This window comes from Malaclemys terrapin, chromosome 17, assembly GCF_027887155.1.
Source record: "Malaclemys terrapin pileata isolate rMalTer1 chromosome 17, rMalTer1.hap1, whole genome shotgun sequence".
Lineage (NCBI taxonomy): Eukaryota > Metazoa > Chordata > Testudines > Emydidae > Malaclemys > Malaclemys terrapin.
In genome coordinates this window covers 3,630,429-3,649,592 of record NC_071521.1, presented here as the reverse complement: position 1 = coordinate 3,649,592, position 19,164 = coordinate 3,630,429, and the positions used below count along the sequence as shown (strand labels likewise).

Below are 19,164 nucleotides of genomic sequence, written 5' to 3'. Positions count from 1 at the left end.
CTAAAGCAAGTCATAACCTCTCTGCATCTTAGGTTCCTCATTTATGAAAGAAGTAGAATAATGACATACCTCACTGGGGTGTTGTGAGGCTTAATAAATTAGCATTTCTAAATCACTGAAATCCTCAGATAGAAGGTGTTAACTATTTACTGATAAAAACTGGCGTAAAAAAATTAATAAACCCATTCCTGTGTGGTATGTATAAGAGGAGAGTTTTGCACCTCCTTTAAAATTAAATTGAACATGGTACTACAGTGTGCTTGTTTTATGGATTCACACATTTACTCATTTCAATCAAGTCTGCCACAATAACCACTTTTTACACTTTTTAATGTAAAATAATGTAGCTTAAATAACAAAGCATTAAAAATAATGTATTTAGAGAGACTGATGAGTGAACAAAAGTAAAGCTGCTCCTTTGTTTACTCTAGAATAAATTAATACATAAAACAAAGTAGACTGCATAAACTGAACTGCGATTGGTATTCTGCCTAAAGAGATGGTAATGCTTTTTCTTTTTTTGTAATAAGATGGTGACCACTCACTACGAAGATTATTTCTAACCAAACAGCCACATATACATACAGCCTACCCTGGGAGTGTTTTTAAAGAAGATTTTTATACTTCTGGCAGTTCAGGTTTAAAGGTCAGATTGAAACTATCACCATGTTTCAAAATGCAATCTGTGCAATGCAGCATAATGAAATGGTTCAGTAAAGGTGCTAGTGGAAATTCTTTTAATTAGGTCCAAGGCTTTTCAGTTGTCAACATGAATAAAGAAACATTCTCTTGCAAACAGAAAAAAGAAAATATAAATGGAAGTTACCTTTCAAAAATGGATTTGTAATTGAGAAACAGAAGTTAGTGTTGCTATGATATCTCAAAAAACATGTTTCAGTTCCCACAAAGTGGAGAAACAAACAGTAAAGTGTAAGAGCACCTAATTGTGGAAGCTTGCTAATAAATGGGATATGAATACTATGCAAAAAATAATTTACAGATAGCCAAAAATAATCAGAAGCCAATTTCAAGTACTCATGAATACATATCACAAGTAAGATCTCCTTGGTGCAATATACAAGGCATCACAAATCAATGGCCTTAATCTAATAAACATTGCACAATGAAAGATTAAACTTTATATTTTTATTTCTTGCACTAAAGTAATTATACCTTATAATATGAAGCTCTGATGTCTACAACTAAGACTCCAATGTGACACTCTTATAATTTGAAATACTTAAAAATAAATTGATAGAGGCTGTACAAAGTATATAAAAGTAGAAAAACTGACTCCCTCAGCCATTGCTGTAACTCATAGAAAGGTATGTAGGAAACATGCCAGCAGCAAATGTAACTGGAAGATCATCACAGTTCTTAATAAACCTCCTTTCTTAATATTGACAATTTTAAAAGGGATATTGCTATTCAAAGTGCTCTCTGTCACTCTCATATCATTAGCAACATGCAGCAATATCACAAACACAAAGTTGAGCAGAGACAGACTTTAGCATTTCAAACATTTACCTACTAATGCAGACGTTTGCACCTTAATTTTCAAAGGAGCTGACCTGGGCAATTCAGGAAGTCTGATAGCTAGAAGGTACTGTCGAGTCAAACCAGAGCAAAGCACTGACATTCTGTTAGGTGTTTAATCCAATTCTACTGGAACTATCGCAAGGTTATCCAACCTCTGTAACATGCACATTCACTGGAGAGACCTTTCACAATAGCCCATTTTCACTCAGATACCAGGACTGAAATGGTAACAAATAACTCACTCTGAACTATGGAAAGACCACAGTTTGGGCAGCAATGTCATTATTGTGAGACCCAAGTATGACTCTCAGAAAAAGTCTCCAGAAAAATCACAGGACTTAAGGGATTCTTTTTTCAGTGTAGCAAAAAGAGTTGTTCAGAAAAACAAGCAGACTATTAACATTTCCTATTGCATGAATAGCGTGCCAGTGAACACACCGAAGTAAATGTTACTCATCTCTGCAGAATGCAAATGGATTTAATTCACCAAAGTAAATTTTGCACATATTCAAGAGTTAATGAAGTGCTCAGTGCTCACATCACCTTGCAATACTGAAAGCATGGTTTGCCTTAACAGCTATTCATGACTGTGGAACTGTTAGCGATATTTTTAGTCCCTCAGCTAACATAGCCTGGCATAGCCTCCAACAGATCACAAATGCATGCATGTGGAGTGAGCCCAGTGGAAAGACGGACTCGCCAGAATCTCCCCCATCTCCCCCCCTCTCCCCCGAAGAAAGTGTATAATAGATCAGCTTCACAGTCTCCCTGCTGTGATGAACAACTTGATCCACTTACAGTTCCAAACACATGATGCATGAAAGAACAGACATAAATTCACTTCTTGCAAAGAAAAACAGCTGCTCTCTAGTGGTCAGTTCCTAATATTATACAGTTTAAAGGAAAGGAAAAGACCTAGAGGAGAACAATTAATTATCTAGATAACTAAAATAATGAAACAAGGAGGAATACAAATGAGGAATAAGACAGAAATACTGATTCCAAACATTAACTACACAAAGCAAAATGATTCAAGTTAAGTCTTTGTTACCAAACATATTCAACCCAGCTGTGTTTATATAGCAGTTGTGAAAAAAAATATACCATGTACATTATTTGTGTGTCATGCCAGTTAATTGAATTTGCTAGCAGCACTTCCTCTGCAATGCTCCAAACATCCTCGAAGAGAAAATGTAGCTTTTAAACAGACCTGCAGAAAACTGAATCAAGAATTTTGAACTAATAAAACACAACTCTTTACTGTTACAAACGTGAAGTAAAAGTAAATAATGAAAGGAAGGAAGTCTCTTAAAATTTATTACATTCCAAAGCTTGAAGTTTTCGGTTTATTGGTGAAGTCTCTTCTGATGTTCTACAGTGCTCCTGCAATAGCTCTTTTAATGAAGTCCCATAAAATTTAATAATACTTGATTGTTGACAAATCATATATACACATGAGGCTCAGGATTCGCTGTATCCAGACATTTCTTACATAATTCTATGAAATGTACAAGTTTGACATTTCCACGGTTGTGCATATTTGCATGAGTGATGACCAGCTGGCAGATTCGGATGCAAAGAGTAAAGTCAAAATGAAGAGCTATTTACTACCAAAAAGAGGCATTGAAATAACTTTAATAGACTGAAATGCTGACAAAAGCCAGGGCGCACAGAATCATACATAACTCACTGCTTCCTGCCCACCTGGCTATATACAGCGACGAAAGGAGGAGTCACATCGCAGACTACTGAGGAGTGAAGAGATATCACAGCGGCAAGCAGTGAGCATGCATGAGTTACCCAGTGCAATGAATGGGAAACTTACTTGGATTGGCTTCTGCCCTGAGGGAATAAGTCACTTTCCAATGGACATGGATAGTCTCTCACCAGGCTACGGTAACTGGAAATTATTGTTCTTACAGCAAACATGATCATCCAAAGTAACTTGCATTAAGCTATAACAATGCATTTGACTTATCCCAGCAGAGAAATGGAAACACTTCAGGGATAGGGGCATCATTTTGAATGCGGCAATTCTAGAAGTTTGATATATGCCACTCTTGCTGATAACAATCCCCAATTTGCAAGGCTACTGCCTTGGAACCCCTAGGGTGAGAACAGATGTTTTTAGTTATGCTTCCACTTCCTTTCATTTAGTGACTTTAAAGTGACTCAGGCTAGCAACATTCTGAACTTTTCTCCCCCTGAAATTTTGCTTCATGAATACAGCCAGGCAGTGACCAAAACCATTTCTGACTCTTGGCTGTTTGGAGTTCTGTGTGAAATGGATTCTGGGGTCTTACCCACAACACAAAAGCCGACACCTCTAGTGGAACTAGTTGGCAGACAGCAGGCAGGCCTAGAGCTGAACTATGCAGGGTGAATATAAATGACTTCTCCTATGTTGAATTATTCTTACCAGCAATGCTTGAAATATGCTAGTGATGAGTAAGGGTGGATGCATGGTGTTGGGAGGCTTGCATATCGGTTGACATTCTCCAGATTCCTCCTATCTCTGTTTATTGCACTGCAATTGGAACAGCTGTGCCATGTTAGTGCAGAATATCAAAAAGATGGATATTCTGTACATCAAAATTACATGAATATTAATTATCTAGGCAAACAGCTACAATGCTCACCTCCCTGTGTGTCAGAACTCAAAACACTGCTTCTTTATAGGCCTCAAAGCCCCATAGCCAGAAGTCATGTGGTTTCAATGTTGTGGACAAATTACATATGTGTCATGTAGGTAGTTATCTATCCAATCTGGATAGCAGATCTTCACCACAGCAGCCAAGCTACAGTTATAGGTTTTTATTTTGATCTGAGGATCTGGACTGGTGAGGATTAACTGAGTAAGTGACAGGCTAATGCTGGGAGCGAGGGTACATGGAGGTAAGTGTTTGCTCTTCTAGTTCTTGCTGCTAAATGATTCACAGTCAAGAATCATCATTAACCAGGAAAATGCATCCAACAACTACTACAAAAATGAAATAGGGCTTCCCTTTATTAAAAATTAGTCATAGTCTAGGATCATCCTACTGAAAATTGCAGCAGAAAACAACGTTATCAGCAAAGAGAATCCACCTTTCCACAACAAACTGGGACAGAGCAAGGTATTTCAGTATCACTGTGATGCCAATCATCTCTGCAACGAAGGCAAGCGCCCTCCATGTGAATGTCTGGTACTCTATTAAATGGACATCACAGGACACAGGACTATCTTTTGAGTGAAATATAAGGTACTCCTTTTTCAGTCTGAAATTTTTAAAGAAGTTTTTCAAAATGTTCCAAGCAGGTCCTATGGGAAAAAAATCTTGAAAATGTTACACTGCCACTTTTCTATGAGCTGCAACACTAGCCTGCGTTTCGGTCACCACACAATAACAATTATGCTTCAAACAGGTGAATGACAAGGCGAAGCATGGCCGAGTGTTCACTTGTTATATATAAGGCCTGGTCTACACTGGGGGGTAGGAGAGAAATCAATCTAAGTTAGGTGAATAATGTAGCCAAAGTCGATGTACTTTGATCTACTTATCGTGGTGTCTTCACTGCGGTAAGTCAACGGCTGACACTCTCCCGTCGACTCCACCTGTGCCTCTCGCCCTGGTGGAGTACCGAGCTGACAGGACAGCGCTCGGCAGTTGATTTATCGTGTCTACACTAGACATGATAAATCAACCCCTGTTGGATCTATCGCTGCCCATCGATCCAGCGGGTAATGTAGACAAGCCCTAATATTGAAAGGCTACAGAGAAATCCTTACTTGAGTTTACTTCTTCTGAACCACAAAAGAACCAGATTACATTCTGAACTACTCTGCACATCAATTTCTTATTCAACTGCACACTAACACAGGATTTTATTTAAGTCATTAAGTGAAAGGAAGCACACTTTACAAATTATGGATCCTAATAGCCAACTGAATATTTTGAGCGTGACTAGTAAGAGAATCTCAGATTTTTCTGTCTTCTCCCAAAAAGACACCAGTTGGACTAGACATGGCTTCTAGTGCACTTGCTCTACACACTTTGCCACTCATCTCCTCTTTTAGCTTCATTAATAAAGATACTCTACTATCAGGTGGCATCAATACAGTGCAACGTAAATTGGGCACATCTTTGTCTTAGTACAGTTAAAGAACCAAACATTTATGCTACACCATTAAAATTAGTTTAAACATTTTAAATGGAACTAAAGTACACCACCAATACAGAGAAAGGAGGCCTGTATAGAGGAATAATAGTTCAGAATTATTATCACAAAACAGTCTTATGGCAGGTCTACACTATGGGGCTAAGTTGACCTAAGTTACGCAACTCTAGCTACGTGAATAATGTAGCTGGAGTCGACGTACCTTAGGTCGACTTATTGCACCAAGCTGGGTCGACGGGAGGAACTCTCCTGTCAACTTACCTTATGCTTCTCATTCCAGTGGAGTACTGGAGTCGACGAGAGAGCAATCAGCAGTCGATTTAGCGGGTCTTCACTAGACCTGCTAAATTGACCCCTGGTGGATTGATCGTCGCAGTGTCAATCCACGGTAAGTGTAGACAAGCCCTTAGTAATTGATTATGAAGCGAGTGACCTGATTTCAAAATTATGTTTAAAAAAAAAAATTCAGAGATCCAGTTGGAGGAAACCAGGGGAAAAGATTCATTAAGGTATCTCCAAAAATAAATGTCAGTCCTTTATTGCTCTTTTACCACGTAAGTATGGCTTGAAATTCTCTCTTTCCACAGCACTCTGCTCCACCCCAAAAAACTGCTTGAATTTGGGCTTTTTTTGTTTTGTTTCACATTAGATATTTTCTTCCTGCAAGACTTTGTAATTTTTAGAGGACTTGGAATCTGACATATTAACTGGGTATTTTAATCAAAGTTGCAGCATTCCCAGCACAAATGTCAACTTTGCCTCCCTGTCACTCAGGGGTTGCGCAAAAAGCAACGTACGTTTCAGCCTCCTGATATTCTATTGGGTTCCATATCCCTCAAAGATTGCTAAATTCTGTCAGGCAAAAAAGATAAAGACAGGGTAAGCAGTTCACTTAACAGAACACATGGGGTCTTTGACACCATCATCAGACACATGTTAGAAACTAAACAGATAAAAAGGATTGCTATTTCTAGTAATGCAGTAGCTTAAAATATCCAAACAATTTATACGTACCACATCATTGGGAAGGCTCTGTAGATCATCAAAAGGAGTTTCCAGTGTGTTGGTATCAACATTAAGAATCACCACATCTTCCAGGGCCATATTTCTAACTTTCTAAAAAAATACCAAAGTCAGAAAAGGAGGGGGAGGGAAGTCAAATCTTATCCATAAGGAACATAAATCATAACATAACATTCTGCTAACTACACTATTCCCCAAATACTTTAAAAGAAGCAAGTGGTTTCCTCCTATTCCTCACTCTGTGTGTGTATGTGTGTGCGCGCGCGTGTTTGTTGTTTAACATTTGTTGGTTTTGTTTTTCCAAACAATAGTTAAGAATAAAATTGTCCAACACATAGAAAAACAAACTGTTGAGCAATAGTCAACATGGTTTCTGTAAAGGGAAATCGTGTCTTTCTAGTCTATTAGCATTCTTTGAAGGGGTCAACAAACATGTTGACAAGGGGGATCCAGTGGACATAGTGTACTTAGATTTCCAGAAAGCCTTTGACAAGGTCCCTCACCAAAGGCTCTTATGTAAATTAAGCTCCCATGGGATAAAAGGGAAGGTCCTTTCATGGATTGAGAACTGGTTAAAAGACAGGGAACAAAAGGTAGGAATTAATGGTAAATTCTCAGAATGGAGAGGGGTAACTAGTGGTGTTCCCCAAGGGTCAGTCCTCGGACCGATCCTATTCAACTTATTCATAAATGGAGAAAGGAGTAAACAGTGAGGTGGCAAAGTTTGCAGATGATACTAAACTGCTCAAGATAGTTAAGACCAAAGCAGACTGTGAAGAACTTCAAAAAGATCTCACAAAACTAAGTGATTGGACAACAAAATGGCAAATGAAATTTAATGTGGATAAATGTAAAGTAATGCACATTGGAAAAAATAACCCCAACTATACATACAATATGATGGGGGCTAATTTAGCTACAACAAGTCAGGAAAAAGATCTTGGAGTCATCATGGATAGTTCTCTGAAAATGTCCACGCAGTGTGCAGAGGCGGTCAAAAAAGCAAACAGGATGTTAGGAATCATTAAAAAGGGGATAGAGAATAAGACTGAGAATATATTATTGCCCTTATATAAATCGATGGTACACCCTCATCTCGAATACTGCGTACAGATGTGGTCTCCTCATCTCAAAAAAGATATACTGGCACTAGAAAATGTTCAGAAAAGGGCAACTAAAATGATTAAGGATTTGGAACGGGTCCCATATGAGGAGAGATTAAAGAGGCTAGGACTCTTCAGCTTGGAAAAGAGGAGACTAAGGGGGGATATGATAGAGGTATATAAAATCATGAGTGATGTGGAGAAAGTGGATAAGGAAAAGTTATTTACTTATTCCCATAATACAAAAACTAGGGGTCATCAAATGAAATTAATAGGCAGCAGGTTTAAAACAAATAAAAGGAAGTCCTTCTTCACGCAGCGCACAGTCAACCTGTGGAACTCCTTACCTGAGGAGGTTGTGAAGGCTAGGACTATAACAGAGTTTAAAAGAGAACTGGATAAATTCATGGTGGTTAAGTCCATTAATGGCTATTAGCCCGGACGGGTAAGGAATGGTGTCCCTAGCCTCTGTCTGTCAGAGGGTGGAGATGGATGGCAGGAGAGGGATCACTTGATCATTGCCTGTTAGGTTCACTCCCTCTGAGGCACCTGGCATTGGCCACTGTCGGTAGACAGGATACTGGGCTAGATGGACCTTTGGTCTGACCCGGTACGGCTGTTCTTATGTTCTTATTTCTTCTCATTAAATCCTTAACCTGCAGAAAGAAGTTTCTTAGCATCCTGTGTACTGGGATTTCTGGAGGAATCATAGTATCCTTCTAGATCATTCAACCAAGGAGGTATTTCAAACTTTTCTAACATTCATTTACTTCTTGTTTCCCCCTTCAATCCTGATTCAAAGCACAACTTCTAGCTGCATCGAGACTCAAAGTAAGTAATTTTTTAAAAAATCAGTATTTTGTTTAAATAGCAAACAGAAAATTGGCTCTTCCAGTTGCTGAACTGCTAGTAAGGCCAACCTTGGATCCGCTTTACCATCTCTGGCTTTGCCTTAGCACTTCCAACACTTCCTCATTCACAAATGAGATTACATTTTAGCAAAATGGACAGTGTTAAAGATAAACTGAGTGAAAGGGAAGCTAGAATTCTTTTCTTCCTTAATTCTAGGATTTCCAGGACACCACAAAAGATTACAAAATACTTCCAGGATTCTAACACAGGCCTCCCCACTCACAAGGCTTTGAGAAAAATCCCTTTTCCTGTTATTTCTTTTGGGTGGCTACCCATATAATATGTTGTCTAAGGCCTTGTCTACACTGCCACTTACAAGGCTGAAACTTTCTTCACTCAGGGGTGTGAACCCCCCGAGTGATGCAAGTTTCAGCGCTGTAAAGTGGCAGTGTAGATAGTGCCACAGCGCTGGGAGCCGCACTCCCAGTGCTGGTAGCTATTCCCCTCATGGAGGTGGTTTTATTACAGTGCTGGGAGAGCTCTACACAGCCTAACGGGACTACACAGCCACGTTATAACATCGACTGTGCAGACATACCCCAAGAGCAGCAAACTCCACAGCAAACTGATGCTCAAATCTTAAACCAATCTTTGTAAGGCAAAACAGACAGACTACATGGCCACACATATTTGGCTAAACTTATTTGCTAAGAAAGTGGATGTCTAGCATGGAAAAAATTGATAACTGTTTAGAAAATTTAAGTCTAAGACTGACCTTTGAACCTTTTAGAAATTTTATTGGGTTTTTCACTTCAAAGGCCTAGCTAGAGTTTTAGAGGAAGAACTTTGTGGGCTACAGAACTCAGTTAGAAATTGTAAGTCTTCTGGACCAAACACAGAGGAGCAGAAGGGTTCCTGGAAATGAGCATATGAGAGAACCATTACAAAGGGATGGGAATGATACAGATTTGAAATGTTGTTCCTGGAACAAAAATCTTTCCATCTTTCTGTTTGTACACATAGGCAAAAAAGTTCTACAGTATAAGCCCAAATGCACACACCCTCTTCTCAATGGTCAGCTGGAATGAGGTTTTTGACTCTGTTCCCAATCCCCAAGTCAAAGCATTGATTGCTGAATGTTTAAGTTTACATTTCCTACAATGGTACACAGATGCACAATAGAAGAAAAGCATAGCCTCTTTTTGAAAAGAATAGCCCTTGGTAGCTTTTGCTGTTTAAGTACCCAAGAAGCAGAAGACTGCCAGATTTCATTTCCCCTCTTAAGCAACATTAACTGCTCTGCTGGTGGTTTCAATAATGGAATTTAAATATTCCCTTAACAATCAATTTTTCCATCCAACCTGGGAACTGTATCTACATATAGTTTTTAAATTCACATATACATAAGTGGAATATCCAAGTACCATATTTATCTATCTATTCAGCAGATCTTCAGTTTGATCTTCTCTCTACATCTACCCAGGCTGCCACCAGCCAAAGAAGCAAGGTAACGGTCCTGAGCATGTTCTAATGACGTATTCAGACAGCTGGATGAGAAAAATTAATAGTAATCTCAACCCACAATGTTATTTATTTTGAAACATCCTCTTATGAAATCTGATCTATCTAAACTACACTTCTACAGGGACCTAGAAATGTGAGTTCCTGTGAAGCACACATCCAACAATACAAGATCTTCTGAAAAGAAAACATAGAATCCAAAATGTTTCCAGATCAGGAAGATATGGACTGACACTTAAAATACATTAGCAACTTGGACGGAGTCAAGAATGTATTCCATCACAAACCTGGCCTGTAAGGTAAAGATGGAATGAGAAAAAGTATTGATGGCGAGAGGAAGTGAGAAAGGAGAACACATAATGAACAGTCTGTTCAAAACATAGGTGGAGGAATTCATTGCAGTTTTTTTAATACTAGGAGAAAGAGTCTGGTAATTCATTGATATGTTATCTCAGGACAATGCAACTTCTGCCCTCCAAGTGATAAGGAAAGAAAAGAATGTGCCTGTTAAAGGGTGACAGTGTCTAGTCAACTGCACAGCTTCAAACTAACAAACACCAAGAAGCAACTAATAAGATGGTTTACAGATGGTTGATACTCAATATTCAAATGGTCAGAGTTCAGATACTGGTGTTATAGGGGGTGAGATACTGTAGATAGGCCACCAAGCTAGAGACTACCCACTGGATTCAACTACAAAAAAAAAAAAGAGGGTTGATGGTATCATCCTGGAGGGCATCAAACCACAAGGGTATATGTGACAGGCAATTTCTAAGCATGAGAGAGCTAGATCTGGAACAGCAGTGGTTTTGTAGCTAGAGATTGGTGAAGAGGCTCTGATATGGAGTAAACAGGCCCAGGACCTCAAAGGACAATGCCTGACAGTTGGAACCATTAACACCAAATTCACATACACACAAAAAGGAACTATGAAGTATGGTGATAAAGGACATTTTCCAATAAAATGGTAAACTATTATCTCCCTCAATAGTGCCACTCTTTTGAATAAACAAACTGGCTGCTTTTAAAGTCTGCTATAGAAATCCTTTTTAATCTCACACCCTCCAACCATATAGAGCAGTCTCTTAAGCCAATTAATTAGGTCATTTATGCACAATCCCTCTAGGTAGCAAGAACAGGTCTCTAACAAACCATTTGTGGGGAAAGGGATGTTAAAAAAGGGAGGCGAGGGAACTAAATGCGTGTCAGCAAAAAGTCATACATGAGAGAAAGCACAAGAAAAATTTAGATCAAAGTTTTAAAAAATGGGAACCTAAAGTTAGGTTACTACAGGTCGCCTTAGGCACCTAAATAAGCAGCCTCAGCTTTCAAAGGTACTGCGCACCCAGCAGAGCCAACCAACTTCAAGGGCAGTGGTTAGGTACTTACAATCAATTAATCAATCAATAAAGCTACTTATTTAGGGTACGTCTACACGGTAATCCTTCCTGCCTGGCAGTGTGTCTCAGAGCCTGAGTCAAATGATGTTCCCACTTGCGCTGGACCCTAGTCTCTGAGACCTTCCCCCCTCTCCACTTTCCAAAGTGTGGGCTCCAGCCTGAGCGGGAATGTCTACACTGCTATATTTCGTCCCATGGTGTGAGCCTGAGTCACCTGACCTAGGTTCTGACACTCGCTGCTACAGGTATATGACTTCATCTTTTTTTTTTTTGCAGTATACATATACCCTTAGGTGCCTAAGTCTGTACTTCGAACCCTAAAGTTAAGCTTCTCTTTCTGAAATTCCTGGCCTTAAATGGTACATTTAAGGCTAAATGGCTGCTGTGGTCAATGCCAAATTATAGCTAAAACTCTCACATGATCCATTTAATTACCACATACTATAAATAAGTCACTGTCTTATGCACAGAACCCAAATTGGAGTTTTTTGTTGTTGGTTTTTTTTGCGAAAATATTTGGACTAATTGGAAGACTATTCCATATAATTCTTTCCTTACAAAAGGAGCACAAGTCCTTCATGAAAAGCAATATACTTCCCTCCCCACTCTCAGGAACCAAAAGGTCACTCAGTTGGCTTACATCTGATAAACTCTAAGGTAACCCAGGAGTCTTGCTTCTTCTGGGAGTCAGGAAGCAGCAGACAAACTGATTTGCTCCTTCCTGCTTCAGAAAATTAAAAATCTCAGTTATACTCAGAGGACTCTTGAAAGCTCCAACAAAAAATCGTTAGCAATGTGCTTAACCAAAGCCAGAAGCTTTTCAAAATTGAGCACCAGAAGGACAAGACAGAAGGGATTATACCTCCTCTTGATTATTACAGGAGCAGCAGCAGTGACCTACAGATACAAATTTGAACTTGTCAGTGGGTTTTTCTGTAACTTGGATGAAGAATCTCTGGGTATGTCTACATTGGAATCATACACCCATCACTGGCCTGTGTCAGCTGACTTGGGCTTGCAGGGCCCAGGCAGTGGGGCTATAAAACTGCAATGTAGACGTTAGCCCAGGCTCTGGGACCCTCACAGCGTCCTGTAAAGCAGCATCCTTTCTCAACAAATGTCTTTATCAAGGACGATAGGTTACAACTCTTTGGGTACCTTCACTTCTGGATTGAGGTATGGGGTTGCGGCAGAATGATGTGAGGAGTTCTCTTCTAATAGTGGCATCCTTCAGCCCAGGGGGCAAGAGACAGAGTCTGGGAATCAAAGCCACTTCTCACGTGACAGCTCTCATAAACACCCCCAACTTGCAAATCTGCTTTTCACGTTAAATGCACCAAGTTCCAAAAGGTACAACTAGCTACAATTTATTAATATTCTCATTGATTCTCCATCCCCACATCCTAATACCAAATGCATTATCAGTAAATCACAAAGAATAATATTCTATTTATCACAGCCGCCTAACTAGCTAAACAAAATATTGGAAACAATGCACTGCATGCTTAATAAAATAAAGTAGACGTACTAAGTCAGTATTTTACAAACAGTACAGAGAATAAGAGGAAAATATGACTAGAAATAGCTGTATATAGCTGTAATAGCTGTCAACTGTTGGAAATGGGCCATCCTGATTATTACTACAAAAGTTCTTTTTCTCCTGCTGATAATAGCTCACCTAATAGCTCACCTTAATTATCAGAGGGGGAGCCATGTTAGTCTGGATCTGTAAAAGCAGCAAAGAGTCCTGTGGCACCTTACAGACTAACACGTATAGGAGCATGAGCTTTCGTGGGTGAATACGCACTTCGTCAGATGCATGCATGCTCATGCTCCTATATATCTGTTAGTCTATAAGGTGCCACGGAACTCTTTGCTGCTCTCACCTTAATTAATTACTCTTGTTATAGTGGGTATAGCAACACCCATTTTTTCATGTTCTCTGTGTGTGTGTGTATATATCTTCCTACTGTATTTTCCACTGCATGCATCCAATGAAGTAGTTTTAGCCAACGAAAGCTTATGCTCAAATAAATTTGTTAGTCTCTAAGGTGCCACAAGTACTCCTGTTCTTCTTGTATAAACGCTGCAACATACACAGTCATAGTATATTAGACAATTTGTGCATTAGTTTGCATTCGTCTAATTTTCCTATAGACTTTGAGCATGTGTTGATTTAAAACACTCCAGTGAAGATATAGGTCATCTGCTCATAAAAAGGAGGGGTTTCCCCCCTCTTTTCACTTAATTCCTGGTAGCCATCATTCATTCATAATAAAATACGGCAAGTCAGACTAACATCTCCACCTGCCTTTTATTTTAAATGCCACTTTTTAAAGAGTGGAGAGGTATGGAAACCCAGTTTAACAAGCACACTGAACCCATTGTTTATGGCCTCCATAAACATGGCTTAGTAAGAATTACTGACTTAATCAGAGTGAACTTATCTCCTGGTGAAAAGAGCACTTTAAATTTCAGAAATGGCACCTTTACTGTGAAAATCTCTTAACTTCTGAAACAAACTCCAGGGGGCCTTAAACACCAGGCCAGTAAATAAGCAGCAGTTAGTGTGATTTGTCCTGCTCATGAGCATCTGAACACTTGAGATCATTAAATTATTTTATGTAAAAGTTTGCAAAAACACTGAGAAACTATATTCAACAGAGAAGCATAAAAAAGGCAAGAGAGCCTGAGTAATTAAATCACGTTGTAAACAAACTTCTTCCCCATTACTAACAACAGCTTCTGTTATTAAACGTGAAAGAAAATATTAAACCAAGTTTATGTTTCACTATTTATGGCTTTCCTCCCACTTGAATAATGTACTCTGTTACACTTATGTTTGTAGTTTGTTTCATTTTCAGGTGCTTACTACTACATTTGAGTTTCAAATAAAAATTTCTATTTGTATAAGATGAACTATTGTCACTAGATTTAAAAAAAATCGTCTCTCTCGGTCTTAGGATTTTTAGCTTTTTTAACAATTTAAATTTTGATACAAATTTAACTTTATAGTGGCTCTTCATGATCCGATACAAAGGAGATGGGCATATTACAAATACTGAGGGGGGAGGTATGAGACAGAAAACGTATTTTCTTACTAAAAAAACACATGTTCAAAAAGTTTACCAAACAAAAATAATACATTTTTCTATCATAATTTTATATACTTTCTTAGAATGCAAAATATCTTTCACAACAATTGTCTAATATCTGTTTGCTTTATGACTTGTCTAAAGACTGACAATTAATGTTTATAGTTTATTTACCTAAGAACGCCACAATACTGCAGACAACAATGTGTCAATCTGGCTACCAGAAGCAGGAAAAGCAACGGATATAAAATTTTATTATTTCATGCCCCAACAGCAGCCAGAAGGACTTAATGAAATCAGCCTTAGATTTACAATCTGAAATAGCTATTCAACAGGCAGATATGGTTAAGCTAAATGTACCCTTTGACCTTTCAACCCTTTGATCCTGGCACAGCAGGTGGCCTACTACCCCCTCCTGTGCATCTTCCACTCTTCCGCCAATCTCCTAACCTTGATGTGCAGTAGCCCTGATCCTACACAGGTGATTCTCAAGATCCTTATCACAAGCAGCTGCTGCTAACTGAATGACAAAAATCACTAGTGCTGATGTGATCCAATACTATTGGGCAATACAGGAAAAGGCTTCTTGCTGCAGTTACTGAAAAGTTTTTCAGGGCTGAAATTAATAAAGATCTCTTCTAAAAACGTCATATAATAACATATCCAGAATCCCTTTTTAAATCCAAAGTCATTTTTCAATGATAGACCATTTTAAAAATCACTTTTCATGCATTTAGGTCAGTGGTTCTCAAACTGTGGGTCGGGACCCCGTTTTAATGGAGTCACCAAATCTGGCTTAGACTTACTGGGGCCCGGGGCTGAAGCCCAAGCCCCACCGCCTGGGGCCAAAGCTGAAGCCCTGGGCAGCAAGGCTCAGGTTACAGGCCTCGTGCCTGGGGCTGAATCCTTGGGGCTTTGGCTTTGGACCCCTGCCTGGGGCGGTGGGGCTTGGTTGGGTTCAGGCTTGGGTCCTCCTTCCTGGGGTTATGTAGTAATTTTTGTTGTCAGAAGGGGGTCGCAGTGCAATGAAGTTTGAGAACTGATTTAGGGTGTATTTCATCTCTGCCTCTAAAACAATAAACATCAATGCTTTCCAGTCAAAATATCTGCAAATCCAAAAATTGGCTATTTTATTTCTTTAAGTCTTGAATTAAAGAATGCCTTTTCATGTTCCCACGTGTTTGCTATTTCCTTATCATAAAATTTGGAAACTATTTCCAGAGTTATTTGTAAAAAAGCCACAGCTTGATAATACACTTATCAAGTTCAAACAAGTTAAACCCTTTAAGAAGCACTAAAGATTATCCCATCTAATGATACAATTGCAAAAATACACAATCATCACTACTACTGAAAAACCTCAATGGCTAATGGCAAAGAATTCATAGGTAACTTACAGAATGGGTATGTGAGTAAAACTGGGTACATAGGGACGGTCCAGAGACTATTTATACAACTCTTATCAGATACTTACTGTGTCCAACCAGACTAAAGAAGAACCTGAAAGTTATCCTATGACAACTATGTCTGCTGCCACTGAGATAAACAAAATTTCAGCGGCAGTAGACATAGGTGTCACAGGATATGCAGATACAATATGCAGATACTGGATTTTGATCTTGGTAACTGTTCCTCATGCTTAGGTACAATAAAAGAGAGAAACATTTTCCTTGCTGACATATTCGATTGTAATATTTTGTATACAAAAACGTCATGAATTTGACTGATCTAAAATATATTTGTAGCCATAGATAAAGAATGCCTGAGCAATGAGGGTTTCTTAAAAGTATGCTATGTCCTTTCTTTATACAAGGCTGGGATGATAGTTTCATGCCCTGAATCCAGCATCAGAGTGGCGTGCATTATTGCATATTTACCCAATGGCTATGACTGTGGTAAGCGCTGAATGGAAGACTGTACTGTCAACAATTGAATATCTGACAGCTACAAAGGAATATCCCAAAACAGTTAAACAAAACCACATGTGCTTAAATCCCAATAGATATCCTACTAGGTCAAGGGCATTCCTCTTCAATCAGCACCATCACACTAATCGTTTTAGCTACAAAAACAGTTGCTGAACCAATCACTTACTATGACAAAACATAGAGAGGTTGCCAACTAAGTTTAGCACTGCTCCTACACAAAGATTAACTTAAAATAATGTGTACTCTGAAATAACGTTTAATATAGGGGTAGTAACAAAAGTGGAAGATTGAAGCAACGAGTTAATTTGAGATGGTTTCATTATCTTATCTCACTACTATTTATCAGTACTAAATACTTATCTTTATCTAATATGAATTCGATTAGTACCATAAGTGTGCCCCATTATTCATGTAATAGTCCAAGCCGTGCTTATATAACAGCTTATAAACTTTTAGTCTTCTTTGAAGTCACTTTATGGATTGCTAAATGGAAATCTTATATAGAATGACTAACTAGGTGATGATAGAAAGACTGAAAAATAAGAGCACCACACAGTTCCATATTTTCTACCAGGATTTTCCCTCATAAATCAGCTGGTGCCCTCTGACCTATAACAGGAGATTATCTTATCTCACTAGAGAACATTTCAGTCACACCAAATTAGACTTAACAGTCAATGGATACATTTGATATTTTAATTATCAGAAAAAATTGTCATTTTTCATTAACATAGCTGCTGCCTCTATACAGACCCCATGCCACACCAGAAACTCAAAGCCAAATCTGAGGTGCACAATTGTTTGGAAATGTCTGTGGGAATAGAAAAGAGGGCGTATGTTAAAGAAAAAAAAAAGTCTTTACATTATTCCAATAATTCCTTTTAGAGGAAACCATTTTGAGAACTGTAGCACCAGAGTCATTATTTCTAAAGAAAAGACCCTAAAGACAAAGCTAATAAATTATTCACTTATCTCCCAGTTAACCACGCTTTAGCTACTTTTTTCCTCCATAGAGATGTTTCCATATTTAGGCTCCCACTAAAAACACAACTTGGAAAAATGTATGTAGGAATGCCCTGATCCTGGAATTTAAGCTGTCTGTGGCAGAAATTTGAGTACATGGGAAACCCCAATTTCTTCCATGGGACTCCGTATAGGCACAAGGGTCCCACCTGCCTAGATCTGACTGCAGGATCAGGGGCCTTAGGCTCTTCTCATCCTGGAACAAGAATCTTAGTGTGTATCAAGCACTTTGAAAAACACCTAGGCTGTAATTTATATATTAATTTAATTAAACATTTTCTATTGATCTATATATTGGACAATTAGAATATCCTTTTAAATATACTTTAATATTATTTTACTATTGAAACACTGTCAAATAGCAGATCTTAAACAATACACAACTGTTAAGAACATGAGTGAATTCTCTGATGCTAAAATATTACTCTAACATGGTTGTAAGATTCAATATATTTTTCTATGTACAAAAAAAGTAACAAGTTTTCAGCATTAGAATCAGGCTAACAGGTAAACTACAGTAAAACTACAGTAATAATCTAGCTAATTTGACAAAAGCCTATCTTCCTGTTCCAGGGTGCAGACAAATTATGGTTTACTCACTAGTAAATATTAGATCAAACAGCCCCTGGTGGATTTTTTTTTAAATGGCAAAGGCAAAGATATCCAAGACACAAAAAATGGATCTTTTAGTGCAGAGGAAGGACAGGAGTTTTGTTTGTTTATTTCTTTTCAATTTTACATGGGACTTTGAATAGCAACACTTCACCAATGTGTCTGTGTTGCAGAAGCTATGGTTTATCAAAAAAACATACTGGATAAACACTGCTAAACACTATGTTTACCCATACAGCTTACCCAAGAGCTTCTTCTATTTTGGGCCGTCTGACATGGTGTTTGGAAGGACTGTAGGACAGGAGGATTGGGATGAGGCATAAACACAAACTGGGGAAAAGTGGTGCTAGTCAGATGTGCAAAGGCATTTTGAGGAAGGAACTTCCAATACGCAGGTAGTTAATATTACTACTTCTTTATTCACCCCAAGGCTAAATGAATCAATCAAAAAACTTTGGGATTGAATTATTTTTTTTAAAGTAGAGAATAATATTTTAAAAAGCCAAAGTAAGGTAAATGTCTGACACTGGTATGAGGCAGAAAAGTTCTTGTGCTATACAAAAAAAGCAGAGAACAATGGATGCTAGGTTATCTATCTAGATATTTACATGGCTCAACACTTTAGCATCTAAATGCCTGAGGACGTATTATCCGAAACCCACTGTCTCATAAATCTAGAGAGTAAATCACATTTGCACAGATAAGGCAAACAAATCAATTTTCACCTTAACACCAAACTACTCTGATTTGGTCAGTCAATGTAATATTTGTTGCAATATGAAGCCAGGAAGAAACAAGCATTTGCACATACTTTCTGTCTTCTCAGGAAGAAAGGCTACATAGGAGGAAGAATAATGACAAGAGGGAGAACATTGTTCCAGTTGACCAAAAGTATCAAATCATATGTTCT

The 19,164-nt window shown here is 38.4% G+C and overlaps 1 protein-coding gene across 8 annotated transcripts in view; it reads right to left on the bottom strand.

Moving 5' to 3' along the window:
- DENND1A (DENN domain containing 1A) overlaps window positions 1-19,164 on the bottom strand; it is a 355,075-nt gene that overhangs the window by 121,054 nt on the left and 214,857 nt on the right. For all 8 annotated transcript variants that reach the window (XM_054007237.1, XM_054007241.1, XM_054007239.1 and 5 more), the window contains one exon: window positions 6,712-6,813. In XM_054007237.1, the coding sequence (XP_053863212.1) occupies window positions 6,712-6,813 (102 nt within the window). The remainder of the gene's footprint in view (window positions 1-6,711; window positions 6,814-19,164) is intronic.